At 32.7% G+C, this 15,173-nt stretch overlaps 2 protein-coding genes across 4 annotated transcripts; one reads left to right on the forward strand and one right to left on the reverse strand.

Moving 5' to 3' along the window:
* The first annotated feature begins 3,118 nt into the window (after positions 1-3,118).
* LOC107060901 (acylsugar acyltransferase 3-like) lies at positions 3,119-3,523 on the forward strand. Its single transcript, XM_015309433.1, has one exon. It carries the CDS (start codon positions 3,119-3,121, stop codon positions 3,521-3,523), a length of 405 nt encoding a protein of 134 aa, XP_015164919.1.
* Positions 3,524-3,638: 115 nt separating this feature from the next.
* LOC102604067 (myb family transcription factor APL-like) lies at positions 3,639-10,074 on the reverse strand. Of its 3 annotated transcripts, none has more exons than XM_006349060.2 (7): positions 10,011-10,074; positions 7,202-7,421; positions 5,861-5,937; positions 5,730-5,772; positions 5,528-5,585; positions 5,272-5,341; positions 3,639-4,325 (listed from the first exon to the last, which is right to left on the reverse strand). In XM_006349060.2, the coding sequence occupies exons 2-7, from the start codon at positions 7,410-7,412 to the stop codon at positions 3,810-3,812; spliced, it is 975 nt and encodes a 324-aa protein (XP_006349122.1). In that variant the 5' UTR covers positions 7,413-7,421; positions 10,011-10,074; the 3' UTR covers positions 3,639-3,809. The 3 variants fall into 3 exon arrangements, with proteins under 3 accessions (XP_006349122.1, XP_006349121.1, XP_015164958.1); XM_006349059.2 differs by lacking the exon at positions 10,011-10,074 and adding an exon at positions 9,868-9,970; XM_015309472.1 differs by lacking the exon at positions 10,011-10,074 and adding an exon at positions 7,501-7,645.
* Between the last annotated feature and the right edge of the window lie 5,099 nt (positions 10,075-15,173).

Raw genomic sequence — 15,173 nt, forward strand, 5'->3', positions numbered from 1 at the left:
CCCTAAACTCTCTTTTATAATATAGTAGAAAATATGATAGTAAAATATGTATAATTATTTAATTTTTTGTATTCAAATATTTTAATCTTTTTCTCTATCTCATTTATTCTTATAGGGTTTTTTTGGAATTTGACCACCAAATAGATGCACCTAATCTAGGAAGATTAGAGTCAGCTGCCAACCCTAGAAGCTAACTTTGTTGTATTTTTTTGGGATAAGGGTTTGAAAAATATCTCAACTTTGGTCGAATTTGCTGTTGCGATACTAAATTTTCATAAGGACCTATTACCTCCCTAGACTATTTAATACCGTATTTTAAACATATATATTTGCCCACGTGGAACATAAAAAATAATAGCAAAATTATAAATAATAAATGTGTCCACGTGGGCACATATATACCTTTAAAATTACACTATTAAATAGTTCAGGGGGTAAAAAATACGGTATTAAATAGTCTAGGGAGGTAATAGGTCCTCGTGAAAGTTTAGTATCGCAACAACAAATCCGACCAAAGTTGGGGTATTTTTCAGAACCTTATCCCTATTTTTTTTAATTGGATTATATCACTACAACTAATAGGTCACAAAAATTATTAATTGGATTCAATTGCTACAATTCTATTGTCACTATTAGAGTTAGAGGATTAAATTTATTAAAAAAGATTCGTTTTGGTTTTCCACCCTGTTCGGAGTTTATATCAAAGCCTCGACTAAAATTTCTTAAGAACATAATAACACAAAATAGGTTAAGAACTATTTAGATCAAATCGAAAAATCAAATCAAATTGAACCAAATTTTAATTTGGATTGGTTTCCAATTAAGAATTTACTTTTTTTTTATTTGGTTTGCATTCAGAAAAATAAAAATCGATAAACCGAAAAAGTTGAATTATATAATAATAATAATTACGTATATAATATTTAAGTTTAGAATTAAAGTTAGAGTTAATCACTTTCATCTTTTTTTAGTTATTGCCTTTCATTATGAATTAATTTTTTATTTTATGCTTGGACATCTATTGATATATTTTTAGGTATTGTGTTTTAAATCTTTCTTAGATTTATATTGTAAAGTATATTTAAGAGATTCAATATTATTACATCTCCTGGTATATATATGTTTTTCAACTTGCAAATATAACTTTAATTATTTATTAATTAGTGACAATGAACGAATAATCGAACCGAAAAAAGAGAAAAATCAAAATAAATCAAATTTATTTTGGTTTTGATTAAATTACACCTTTTTCAAAATCAAAACCCGAAAAATATATCAACTAACACCTTAAGCATGTAAAAATAGTTAAAAGAAAGTACAAGTACTTTTCTTTATTAATTAATTACATTAAAAAATATATATTTTACTCAAGATAAAATAATCAAAATTCCAACGACTGAACAATTAATTTTGTTTTAATACTAGTTTATATGTTTATAGTTTCATAGTAATATTTAGGGATAAAGGTCTGAAAAATACCTCAACTTTGGTCGAATTTGTTGTTGCGATACTAAACTTTCGTGAGGACCTATTACCTCCCTAGACTATTTAATACCGTATTTTTTACCCCCTGAACTATTTAATAGTATATTTTAAAGATATATATGTGCCCACGTGGACACATTACTATTTATAATTTTGCATTATTTTTTATGTCCACGTGGGCAAATATATATGTTTAAAATACGGTATTAAATAGTCTAGGGAGGTAATAGGTCCTCATGAAAGTTTAGTATCGCAACAACAAATTCGACCAAAGTTAGGGTATTTTTCAGATCCTTATCCCTAATATTTATAAATTGTATATATAACTTTATAATTCAATAGGGTATTAAGTATTCAATATTTTTCTTATATCAAATTTTATAATATATACCAAATATCAATTTCGATATATATATATATATATATATATATCGTACCAGATCCACTCTTACTTACTAGCCAATGGATATAAATATTCCAACTAACCTGGAAGATTAGACCCAGCTGCCAACCCTAGAAGCTAACTTTGCTGTAATTTTTTAATTGGATTATATCACTACAACTAATAGGTGACAAAAATATTAATTGGATTCTATCATTACAATGAAATTATCACTATTAGAGCTAGAGGATTAAATTTCTTATGGATAGAGTAACATAAATAGGGATATACACTATTCAAATTAAATCGAAAAATCAAATCAAATTGAATTGAATTTTAATTTGAATTGATTTTTTGATTTGGTTTCAAATTATTTATTTTATTTATTTATTTATTTTATGTTTATTTTTTTCATTAACATAATTTTATTAGTATTATTTTAATTTTTAAATTGAACTAGAATTCATTGTTGAATAAGGTTATAGATTTACGTATTCCTTTTCTTTTAAATTATATTTATACGTTACGTTGAAATTTGACATAAGAGTATTATATTAAATATTTTGTTTTAAATTTAGAACTTATGTTATATTTTCAGTTTCATTTGTTTTAATAGTATTGACTTGATATTTCACATTACAAGCCATTCATATTTTAGTTAGAGTTGATATATTATCTTTTTGTCAAATATTTCATAATTTATGACATTATATTTATAATATTAATCTTTTTTTCAAACATACATTTTATAATGTTAACAGAAGTCTTGTACTTTTAATTGTTATTATTATTTAATTAAAATATACTAGTTTAAAAAATTATTTTCTTATAATATTAGTTAGAACATATGTTTGTTGATTAATATATTTTCAAAAAATAATATATATTTTAAATATTTAATTCAATATCATTTATAAGGTCTCTTATTTGTCTAATATAATTTTTTTAATTTTAGATAATTAACTTTTATTCTTATAATTGCAATTGTGTAACCAAACAATACATTTATAATTACACTATGACAAACAAATAGGTCAGTATAATTATCAGATTATGTAATTACTAGACTGATAATTACAAATCCTAATATTAATTTTTGAGACCGAAAGTGCAATCTATATATATGTGTGTGAAAAGTGCAATTGAGGGCACATTCAAAATTGTATCCTAATGAGCCATGCTATAAATTTACGCCCACCAATTCCACTAAACACAATGGGAAATGCTACATGTATCATTCTCACAACAACGATGACAGAAGATGAGGTAAAACTTCCAAACTTCGTTGCTCAATTACAGAAGGATAACCAACAACTTCGAGGGAAGTTAAAGGATATGAATAAAGATATGATACCCTTATATACACTTGAACTAGCTAAAAACGCGATGAACATAATAGAGAAGGATACATGTGATGTTTATCTTTGCTCAGGGATGAGCAATACTGGATTACATAAGATCGATTTCGGATGGGGTAGGCCTGTAAGAGTAACCCTAGCAACACATCCAATGAAGAACAACTTCATGTTCATGGATGAACCAAGTGGAGATGGGATAAATGTACTAATCACTTTAACAAAAGATGATATGTTGAATTTTCAGAACAACAAGGAGCTTCTACAGTTTGCTTCTCCAGTTGTTGAATCAACCAAATAAGTTTTATTAGTCTATGGTGTCAATATTGATACCTATAGACTTCTTTATTATTGTACTTTCAATATAGCAATAAATAAAAACTGTTTCTATATTATATATATTTATCATAAAGAAGTAGTTAAGCCCCTGGAGATAAAAGAGCAACTTAAACCAACTACAGTAAAAACCAAGAGGTATCTGTGACCAAATGTGTAATATATATATATTCAAAGGTTACAGAATTAGATGAATTGAAGTCATGTTGCACAATACAAGCAGAGCATGCATGACATCAAATATCGAATAACTATATGTTGCTACCAGAAACTTTCTGATCCTCGATACCAAGAGATAATCCTGATGTATGATTAAATTGGTCCCTCATCATAAAAACTGAATGTGGTTGCTGGTATGGTGGGCTCAAGCTTGATTCCAATATCTGATGTGGAAGTGCCACGTTGTCCACTCGTTGTTTCTTTGATGACCTCTCGCCATTAGGGCTCTCCATTAGCGAAGTTTCTTGGCAATCAGAGTCTGGACTGAGAGGAGAATGATGTGAGGAGAATGATTCATCCATAGAAAGGCTCTTGGTTGAGGTATGTGCTTTTACAGGCTTATCAACATGAGGAGACTCAGATGACGGTGCAGGAGTTCCTGGATCAGTCCTGTTATCAGATTCTGGGCCATTGTCACCAGTTGGAAGAGCAGTGACCCCAGAACCAGGAACTTCCGAAAGAACTCCACTCAGCCGCTGTTGCTCTTCGATTATCTTCTTCAAATACTTACCTTGAGCTTCTATTCTAAGTTGTAGCTGTTTCTGGACCTGTTAATGTAAGAAAAAAGGGGGTACTCACAAGCATAAAACTTCTGCAGCACTTCATTAACAGGAGTCCTTCATGCAGGATACTATGCTTGCCAAACTCGGGAGAAGTAAAGTAAAGATGAATTTAACTTAATCCAACTAAATTACGGTCCATTTCATAAAGAATGGTCAATTAATCATGTGCTTTTTGGTGAAACAATAGATAAATTCTGTCAGTGACTAGGAAATGTTCTTGAGCATAATGAAGCCAGTCTATAACGTATGAACACTTCATTTGTTAGCTGTGCCAATGCGTATGTCCAACGGTCTGCCTGAAAATGGTCAGACATATGGGAGTTTTGATCCTCTAACACGGAATATTGTTAACCTATGAAAAAGATAATCTTTCTGTTACATTTTTTGCATTATTCCTCTCATTTTGCATCATTTCTCTTCATAATAGCTTCGAACCATTGACCTAATGGAAGGCTTAGTCTCTACCATCTCAACCACTAGAAAATAAGGAAAGTTGATAAACTTTCTGCTACATTATTCCATTTCATTTACAATGCAAGGATGGTGTGTATCACGCTAGTGCAGTTGCTCTGCTTTCATGACTAGCATGGATATAAGCCCACTTTTAAGAGACGCGGCTTACTTACTGATGCATCTAAACTTTCTGATGACAAGTTACGTAAATGAAGAAAAAAGATTCTTGCAGGTCTTTGTTTAAGCGGTTTGTTGAAAAACAAAAGGTTAAAGCAAAAATTAGAAGTCGGTGGCTATCATTTGCTTATTATTTTTTGCAACTTTTAGAAGACAATTTTCCCATAGGACAAGAGAAGGACATTCTTGCTACACAAAGCAACAAAAATAAACTCTCGTCCACAATTGTTTACCTGTCAATTAAATGCTTCCTGGGGACCATAACTATACCAATTACCTAAAAATCATTAAAAGAACATACCTCCAGTTGCTCATGCAGTCTCTTTTGCACCTCCATCTGCAGCTTTAGAGCCGTAGTGATTTCCACTCCTCTGTTAACAAACAATTCTCTCTCAGGTCAAATATTTAAGATCCTTAAAAATAGAAACCACTTAGATTTTTTCAAACAAAAGACCGTCTAAATGGTCATGTTAAGAGTACAAGACAAGTTCAGATGCATTATCAGTTAGTGAGCATTAAAAAAAGATCTACAAAAGCAACAAGGAAAATCTACTCACGAAGAACCATCCAAACTTGAAAGCATATCTCTTGGTTCTTTCTTATCAGAGTTTTTCCCTTGCAATCACAAGACGAAGTCACATCAGTAAGTTAGCATTACTGGAGTAGAACCAACCTCAGCCACATTTTCAAATAATTAAGCTATGTTCTAAATATAAGGGGTACGCAACCATGAAGATTTTGAATTCCATCAGAACCTACCATCAGATGAGGAATCTGGAAGATATTTAGCAAGTCGATATTTCTGAATCAACAGGAAAATAAATGCAAGTCAGTTACAAGCACACATCCCCGAATAAAAAGATGTACAAACATGGTAAATGTATCTATACCTGTAAATGGCTTTTTACATGGTAAATTGTAAGCCCTTGTACACCCATGACTCTAAGAACGCCTTTCGGTGTAGCTCCTGAACCATAGAAAGGAATCTTAGAATTTTTTATCACAAAGGAAGGTAATTTATTGATGAAGAGTTCCAAGGAGGTACAGGAGAAGTACAAGAGGTCCTAACAGGACAGCAGTTACGGTATCAAGGCCCAAAAATCCAAAATATAGGCTGGATTTTCTAACATACTGCCCCTACACAACATGTAAACACAAGCAAATACAGGATAATTTTGTACACTCCTCAAAGAGTTATTACTCCTTCCGTCCTTTTCTTTTTGTAACACTGTTTGACTGGCATGGAGAATAAGATAGTTTGACTTATATACTATATAAGTAGTAGTTACAGTGGACTAAATGTTATATAACATCTGAGAATTTAGTTTGAACGAGAAATTATCAAAATTAAAGCTTAAATTTTGATAACTTAGATAAATATGAATTCTAGAAACTTGAAGTAGTTAGATAAAGTAGTAATACTTTCAGTTGAATAATCAGACGTTCTGGGACGTTCAGAAAAGGAAAAAGTGTAAACATTAATTAGGAAAAAAGAGTATTAATTATTACAGTTGTCAAATCTAGGTCATTTAATGATTAACTGATGGAAGACCACAGATTATATAAGCTTCTTCAGTTTCAAAAAAAAAGATCACAGATTATATAAGCTTCTTCAGTTTCAAAAAAAAAAAGATCACAGATTATATAAGCTTCTTCAGTTTCAAAAAAAAAGATCACAGATTATATAAGCTTCTTCAGTTTCAAAAAAAAAGATCACAGATTATATAAGCGTACAATTGAAACTTATAGCATCTTGCAAATTTACCATAGGTCGATTCTGTATCTCCAATTGAAAAGATTAAAATAAAGCTGCCATTTCCTTTTTTTCCCACTATGTTGCATAAAGCTATGGCTTGAGAAAATATATGAAAGGATAACCAATAGTGGGATCAAGTGAAATTTGACCCCCCTGATTCTTGGGAGAACGGTTGCATTTACGTAAAAATCTACCCTCGGTTATTTATAATTTGTATATGCTTGAGCACAATTGTTAAGGTGTTTAAGAATTAACATATATGTACAAAAAATAATATTTGACCTAGATACGTTGTTTATTTTGCGGGAAAAGGGTGTTAAACTGACAGCCCTTCAGGAAATGCAGTTAGGGCCCTGCACTCCACTATAATGGTCCCAACAATATAAGAGGTAGCATCCCAAGCCACTCTGACATAGACATTAGGGTCCATAGGCAGGGGGGGAGGGTTGAACAAAGTGGAAGTCCTGAAACTTACTATCTGGGCCACCAAGTTGTGCTACAGCATCAACAAATCGTTCATGAAGCTCATTGGTCCAACGCAGACGTTGCTTCGAGGCAAGACTAGAATTGTTGTTGCCTCCACCGGTAGGGTCCATTGAACCGCCACCACAGTCTAATGACTGACTATCGACAGCAGCATTGCTGTGGGCTAAGCTTGAACTGGGAACGCCTTTGGGCTGATACATTTCATTTATCTACAAAAAATAATGAAACAGAGACTTCAAAAGAATTATAAGATTTTCAAAATCAGCAAAACAAATAAAAGAGCATTACTTCCTGAAATTCAACACACGGAGAAGCAAAAGATCTAGTCCTCTTGAAATCGCTCCGATTTTCCTTGATTCCATGTGAAATATTGTACCAGATACCCCTTTTTACATTTATTATAACAATTCTCTGGCCAACTAATTCACCTATACCTTAGTTAACTCATCATTTATTAAAAGTCACTTAACCATCAAAGTATTAAACTTTACAGGGACCCACATGGAACTCTGCGGTGGCTCGAGCACCAACTGCTTTTGACTGGGGAGTTAAGTATTTATAGAGGCAAAAAATGTTGAAATATGATCGAGCAGCCAAAGACTCAGAAAAGGTCAGTGGGTACAATGTGGCTAATAAGGCAGATGAAGCAGCTCTGTATTTCCTTGTGCTGCGGGATCATATCTCCCCTCGAGCAATTTGTCTTTTTCAGATGATACTTTTTACTTTGTTATTTTTCCTTTTTAGTTTCTCATTTTTGTTTTTACTTTCTTCCCAATTTCCACTCTGCTCCAAAACAATCATCTATTTTTTTTCTTTTTTCCTTTCAATGAGAAATTGCTTCTTCCTCAACAACATCCTTCTTACTCCTCTATTAGAGCTCTTTTTCCCCAATGAAACTTCAACTTTCTTCTTATCCCTCTCGGTGGTCTCAATAGTTGGATTTCGCGCGGAGGTGATTCCCCCCTTCCTCTATTTTTTCCTATTTGACTTCTGACACTGAGAGACCAATTAAATATAGTTCAAATCATTTTTTTACAAATTTAGGAACTTTCAAGCAATAATTTTGCAATGAATTTTGATTTTGGAAATGAATTCAGTGTAAGCATTGATGATACTATATCTGTTTTTATGATATGTAAACACCAAGGACAATTATAAAAAAATCTTTTTAGCTGTAATATTAATCATAGTTTACTTGTTAGATATTTTCACCATCAAATTTCAAATAGTTGCACACTATTACTTTGCACCTATAGCAACTCTAGTAAAGGCAGTCGAGAATCCATGACTTTAAAATCCTGAGTCCACCACCGTTGCTATCCAACTTCGCCCTTGTACTCCAAAATTGACAAGTCTATAGTAGTGTACAAGTACAACATTCCCAAGTATCAACAACAATAATAACTGACTCAATTCGAAACTAGTTGACGTTGCCTATCTGAATGTTATATGCTGATTATAATCGTAAATAGACATGGGTATAATAGTCCATTTATGAATATATATATATATATATATAAGGGGTACAATAGTCATTATCTAGTTGAGACTTGAGAGATAGTTTGTTAATAAGGCTGTTAAAGGGTTGTTAAAATATGGTTAACAGAGTTAATGATATACTACTTGTATAAAGGGCCCTTTCTGCCCTTCTTTAATAAAATTAATTACTTTATAGAAAAAACGAGGTTAAGGGTATAAGCTAGGTCATTCATCATCAGATCATTAATATCTCTCCTTATCTCTTCTCTCGCCTTACTCCATCTGTGTAGCTCAATTCAGAAGCTAATCCTTTTCTTCTTAGCTTCTTAGGACTTCTTCAGTGTGCATGCTCATTATCCTCTCGTAAATTTAGAAACTAGAGATTCTTTGAAACTTAACGACTAGTGATTTCATCAGCTGGTCAAGTCACCCCTTGTATCATATCATATCATATATTGCATTTCAGCTTAACACTAATTTTCATGTAATTCTTCTCCAAAATTAAGTGTTTAAATGAAACAATTCAGAGAAGTTCATATCCCAGCTCTAAATTCATTTAAAAGTGAGGCATCGTCATTGTTGTAGTTATAGTCAAGCGGTATACAACAACAACATACCCAGTGAAATCCCACAAGTGAGGTCTGGAGAGACTTACCACTACCTCTTGCAGGTAAAGAGGTTGTTTCCAAAAGACCCTCAGCTCAAGTACAACAGGATATACAAGAACAAAAACCCCAAAATTAAATATATGACAAATTCATAATTACAATCACCCTTATAATTTCACCAGCTATTTAACTCACCCCATGTATCAAACATCACATTTCAGGTATATGTATACACGTAAAAAATAATAATTTCAACCATATATAAACAGTGTAATTTTCCACCGAACATGGTGTTGGTGTTCATCTGAACCCCCTTGGCCCTTGCTAGCTCCACCCCTCTCCAAAGTAGTCAACTCAAGTCATCTACCATAACCCTAAATTACACGTCTAACCCATCACATAAAACATCGAATTAAACCATAAAAATTCAATCTTTTCAAACTTCTCCACTACATAAACACAACACAAAATCAAGAAATTCAAAAAAAAAAAAAAAAAAAAAAAAAAAAAAAAAATTGAGAAAAATTATACTAACAAATGAGCTCATAGAAAAAGATTAATTTCTTACAGTGATAGATAATTATAGCAGATATGCGATCTTCGAATTCTTCACTCTTTCATTACAAACCGATTTTTAAAAAAAAAAATTGAAGAAAAAATTCATATAGAGAAAAAGTAAAGGGGTTGTAAGTAAATAAAATTAGAACTGACCGCGGGCAGTATTTAGCTGACCGGAGTTGAGAAAGACATTGTTGGGCCGGCCCGGAATCTATTTTGTAATATTCCGGCACATTGTGATTATGAATCATTTTAATAAGTCCTTTTTTGCAATTTTTTGGCTTTTCTTTGGACCAGTACTCTTTCTCTCCAATGCTTTTCTTTCATTTTCCAACTTGGTGTTTTTGTTTTATTCGTTTCCGAAGGATCCTCAGCTTGAGTACAATATGTAGGTATGAAAAAAGTGAAAATGATTGTGAAAAAAATAAAGTACTAACTATTAAGGAAACAATAACAATCACAAATTAATGTGATGATTTCGATGGAATAAAAAAAAAGACATTCTAATGTTATGTCTTCGATAATCTGGAATAGTGTTATGTTTTGTCTAATCACATATCTCTAATACTTTTTCAACTATCTCTCCTTGTACCAACTGTATTCAACTTCTTGCACCTCCTCACTGGGACATCTGCGTATCTCTTCTTCATATGTCCAAACCATCTCAGTTTTGCTTCTCTTATCTTTTACACCATGAAAGTTATTCTCACCTTGTTCTCGATATCTTTATTCCTAATATTATCTCTCCTACTGTGTTCACACATCCGTCTTAACATTCTTGTTTTCGCAACTTACATTTTCTGAATATGAAAATTCTTAACGTGTCATAAAATTTTGTTTAGTTTATGAATGAAATGGAGATAATATAACATATCATGGAATGGAGATAATATATAATATCCTATAAGCCAAAGAGAATTCAAACTTCGTTAATTTTTATAACACATATTTATCTACATAGATGATGACTTTATAAGAATTGGTAAAGTTATTTATTATTATAAAGCTAAACAATAGTCAAAAATGAAATTGAATAATTAAATAAACCTTCATTGCATCTTTTCTCTAGAAATAAAATTATTTTTCATGTGCTTTAATTTGTTTGAGCTGTGTTTGGAGTTTCACATGACACATTTGGAGGTGACTAGACCTTTTTTGGCATTCTTTAATTAAAGCATCTCATTAGTGATAATAATAATATTCCCTCTGTCTCATTTTATGTGAGATAGTTTGACTCGACACGGAATTTAAAAAAGAAAGGAAAATTTTTAAAACCTGTGGTTAAAAATGAATGATAAAAATTTGTGTGGCTGTAAATCATTTCATTAAGGGTAAAATAAATATTTTATAATTAAATCGCTACTTAATATAAAAATGTGTCATTCTTTTTGGGATTGACTGAAAATGAAAGTAACTCACATAAATTGAAACAAAGGGAGTAATAATTTAGTGGATCATTCTTACCTTTAATTTAATGGTGTTGTGATCAAGAAGAATATTTTTTAAATTACTTTTTGTTTTCTATTTTATTTCTAGTAATTGTTTAAACAATAAGAACAAAAAGGTTATTTTGTGCTTGTTTTTTATTACAAGAAAAAGATGATATTTCCTTCCCTCAAAGTTGACTAAGTGGCGCTTTGGAATGAGTAGAGGTGCAACATATGAGTTCGACAAAATTCATTAGTTTTGACTTAAATTCAATATTCGCCAAGTATATACAAAATCAAATTCATAAGTACTCATTTAATAGCATACTTAAGATTGGTATTCTAAAATTCAAAACTTGTAAGATTTAAATTTTATACCTATCTCAGATTCACATCCTTAATAGTATTAAAATAAGAATCGCGATAATATTATTGAAGAAATCAGAATTGCCAGTAAGTTACGGGAATCTGATTCCTGTAAAGCTGGCACTAAACAATTAACAAAAATAACACAAATTTTTATTGTGAAAAATCTCTTTGCTCAAGGGAGGAAAAATCACGACTTACAAGATGTAGGATTTCAACAACCATTTTCCACTAACTTCAAAGAGTGGTTTTAAATTACAACTCTATAATCTAAGAAACTAATTCTAGCTAGTACGCCTCAATCTCAACAGTTAACTATACTTGTTATTGCTACTCTTCAAGAAATCAAACTTGTTTCTTGTTACAAACTCCACCACATGCATAACTATTCACTTCAAATTAGGAATTATCACATTGATCAATAATAACCCTAGAACTTGTTCCGGTCGTGAATATTTCATCACTCATTTGATATTCTCACAAAAAATACTATGTAGATATAAAATGGGAAACTTTTTTTTTTTACAAAATATAAATTCGTGAGTCAATTTTTAAATTTAAAAAAAATATGAAATCATGATAAAATTTCTAAAATAAACTTTTTAAATTTTTTATTTTATCTCGCTATTTAAAATCATGAGATAAAATTACATGTCCAAACACCTTCTTAGTATTGATTTTTTTCTATGCAACTAGGTAATATTTTGATTTTGTTTCCATATCCTACTACTTCCATTGATTATGATACTTTTAAAAGCTTCATTTGTTTTCACTTAAAAGGATAAAAGTTTGAGTTCAGTTCTTTAGATTGCTATATATTTAGTGCATTTCTTTTTTTTCCCTTTGATCTTATTTATGCATGTTCTTAAAATCATTAAGATGTTGCACTAAAAATTCTTCCAAAAGTAACCTTGTGCATCACTATAGTTAGTTATTACCATCTAATATCATGATCCACCACCATCATACAATCACCACAAGCTACTAGTATTACATTTTACTATCATCCATCACTACCACCAATCATCACGACCAACCGCTGATGCTTATTGTGATCAACGACACAACTTCCGATGCAAGTGTCTACGATCGATGATAATATAGTAATCTAACCGAGGGTTGGGGTCATATCCCAAGGAAGTGGTTTTGAGAATTAGTAGCAAACTAAAATTTAGTTCTAACTAGTTATAGCTAAAGACATTAACAATTAAAAACATAGTAAATTAAAGGGGGTGACACAAAAGTGTCAAATATCGATTTGGGGGTTTTGTCACAAGTATAGCAAAAACAGTAAAAATAACAAAGAAATCTATGAATGAGAGGGGAATTCTTGGGATGTGATCGGAACATGGGATAAACAAGATTGTTGGGTACATGCTTTTGATAGAAAAATTATAGAGTAATTTTGACTAGGCTAAGCTTTAAATGGAGTAAGCTCTCTCTCAAGCAACTTACCCTGTTTCAAATGGGTTCCTCTCGGACACCCACTTGTTCCCTCTCGGGCAACTTACCCTGTTTCAAATGGGTTCCTCTCGGACACCCACTTGTCGCATGAAGACTAGCCTACGCCTTACTCCACTCACTCTCTCGAGCTGAACCTCATGTCGACCCACTCCTTAGACCATCAATTTAGTAGTCTTGGTTTCGCGACTTCTCTCTCGAGCAAGCCGAAAACACATGAGTGAACTTGTATTTGCAACTATAAATCCATTAGATTCATCCACAACTACTAAGCGAAATCAAAATCAAACTACATTTAAACTATCAACAAGCAAGACCCAACAACTAATCTAACCCATATTTACAAAATCACACCCCAAGAATTGGGGTTTTTAGCCACACATCAAGAGATAGAAATTTATACCTATATGATGTTGTCACGACCCGATTCTTCGAATCATGATGGCACCTACTATAATCCACCAGTAGGTAAGCCAACCCGTAACCCCGAACAATAAGTAATGGGTTTGAGGGCAGAAACTAAACAAGATTAGGCAAAATTTAAGATAACAACATAAACAAGCGGAAGCAAACCAAAACATATATACAAATAAAGATCCCTCCCAGAACCTGGAAGTCACTAGTACAGAGTTACTAACAAAATGAGTACAAGTCCCAAAAGTGGACCACAAAGACTAGATTGTCTCGAAAGGTAAAAGACAAGTCTATATACACAGATGGAGACTGAAATAGTACAAAACACCGTAAGCATGAGTACCAAAACAGCTGGTACCTAGTAGGCATCATAGATCGACTGAACTTGAAAAGTAAAGGCAGTATGAAAAGAAGGAATAACACAAACCGAAGTCAAGAACTAAAATCTAACTAACAAGGGAATGCACACGAGTGTACAAAGAACTAACTAAAGTAATCTATAAGCTAACTACACCTAACTGGGCCCCCATAAGCCCAGAAGGTACACTCGTGCGCAAGTTAAATAAAAACCCGAACGGACCCCCATAAGCCCGACGAGTACACATAATAACTATAACTAAAGAGAATTGCATAAAAGAACCCATGAACGAAGAACATCGAACCAGAACCTCAACCCTAATTAGTAGAATCTGACAGTACGGAGGCCGGACCTCGAACCGGATGCTCACCAAAAGTACCTAAGTAACCAATCACAAGTAACAAGTATAAGAGGCCGGAACTCTAACCGGATGCTCTATATAAGTAACTGGGCAATAGAGGCCGGAACTGTAACCGGATGCTCTATAAAGGTGCCAATGTAACTGCTGAAAGAGTCCTAATCGATCCACGCTCATAAATGTCTGTGGAACGCCGTCCACACTTAGCCAATTAATGTAAGTCCTTAGAATCGAATCGAAAATCAAATTCAAGTCGCGAAGTAGAATTAGTGTCGACGACGTAACTTGTGAAGCCGTAACATCGAGGAAAAAAAGGATAACTATAGTCGGAGCAAGCGTATCGCCTAGCTAAGGTCCAAACTATCAGACTCAAGTCTACTACACCAGTCTACAGGGATCTAAGCCGACCGAGCGACGTCGGGGCAAAACTAAGGCCTATCGGATCCGAATAATGTATTTCTAAGGCAAGCCCTAGTCAAACCTAAAATAAGGCCCAACATGCTTCAGATAAATAGTAATCAAGCATTCAAGCACTCCACATAGCAAGGAGGGTCAATTAGTAACACATAGCATGCTCACAGTTACCCGATAATTCCCGAAAGAGGCAGAAACATGATTTCTAAACACCTATGCATGATTCAATAACTACCAACCCAAATCCCAACTAATCAACATGCATTCACACTCTCAAGTTCAATCTAAGAGAGGGAAACCGTAGCCTACCTGTAGGCCGATCACATGCGCTCCAAAATCACTTCTCTGGAGCTTTCCCTTTCCGAACGGCCTCGAAACGATGCCCCTCTATCAAATATAGAGTCACAATGTTATTAAGGTCGTTTAGACACCAAAATCACAACAAACGGAGATGAGTCAATTTTGGAGTCAAAATGGGAATTGTGGGTCCCGCACCAAACTGTCCAAATTTGACTCCG

Source organism: Solanum tuberosum, unplaced genomic scaffold (genome assembly GCF_000226075.1).
Source record: "Solanum tuberosum cultivar DM 1-3 516 R44 unplaced genomic scaffold, SolTub_3.0 scf00101, whole genome shotgun sequence".
In the NCBI taxonomy this organism is placed as follows: domain Eukaryota; kingdom Viridiplantae; phylum Streptophyta; class Magnoliopsida; order Solanales; family Solanaceae; genus Solanum; species Solanum tuberosum.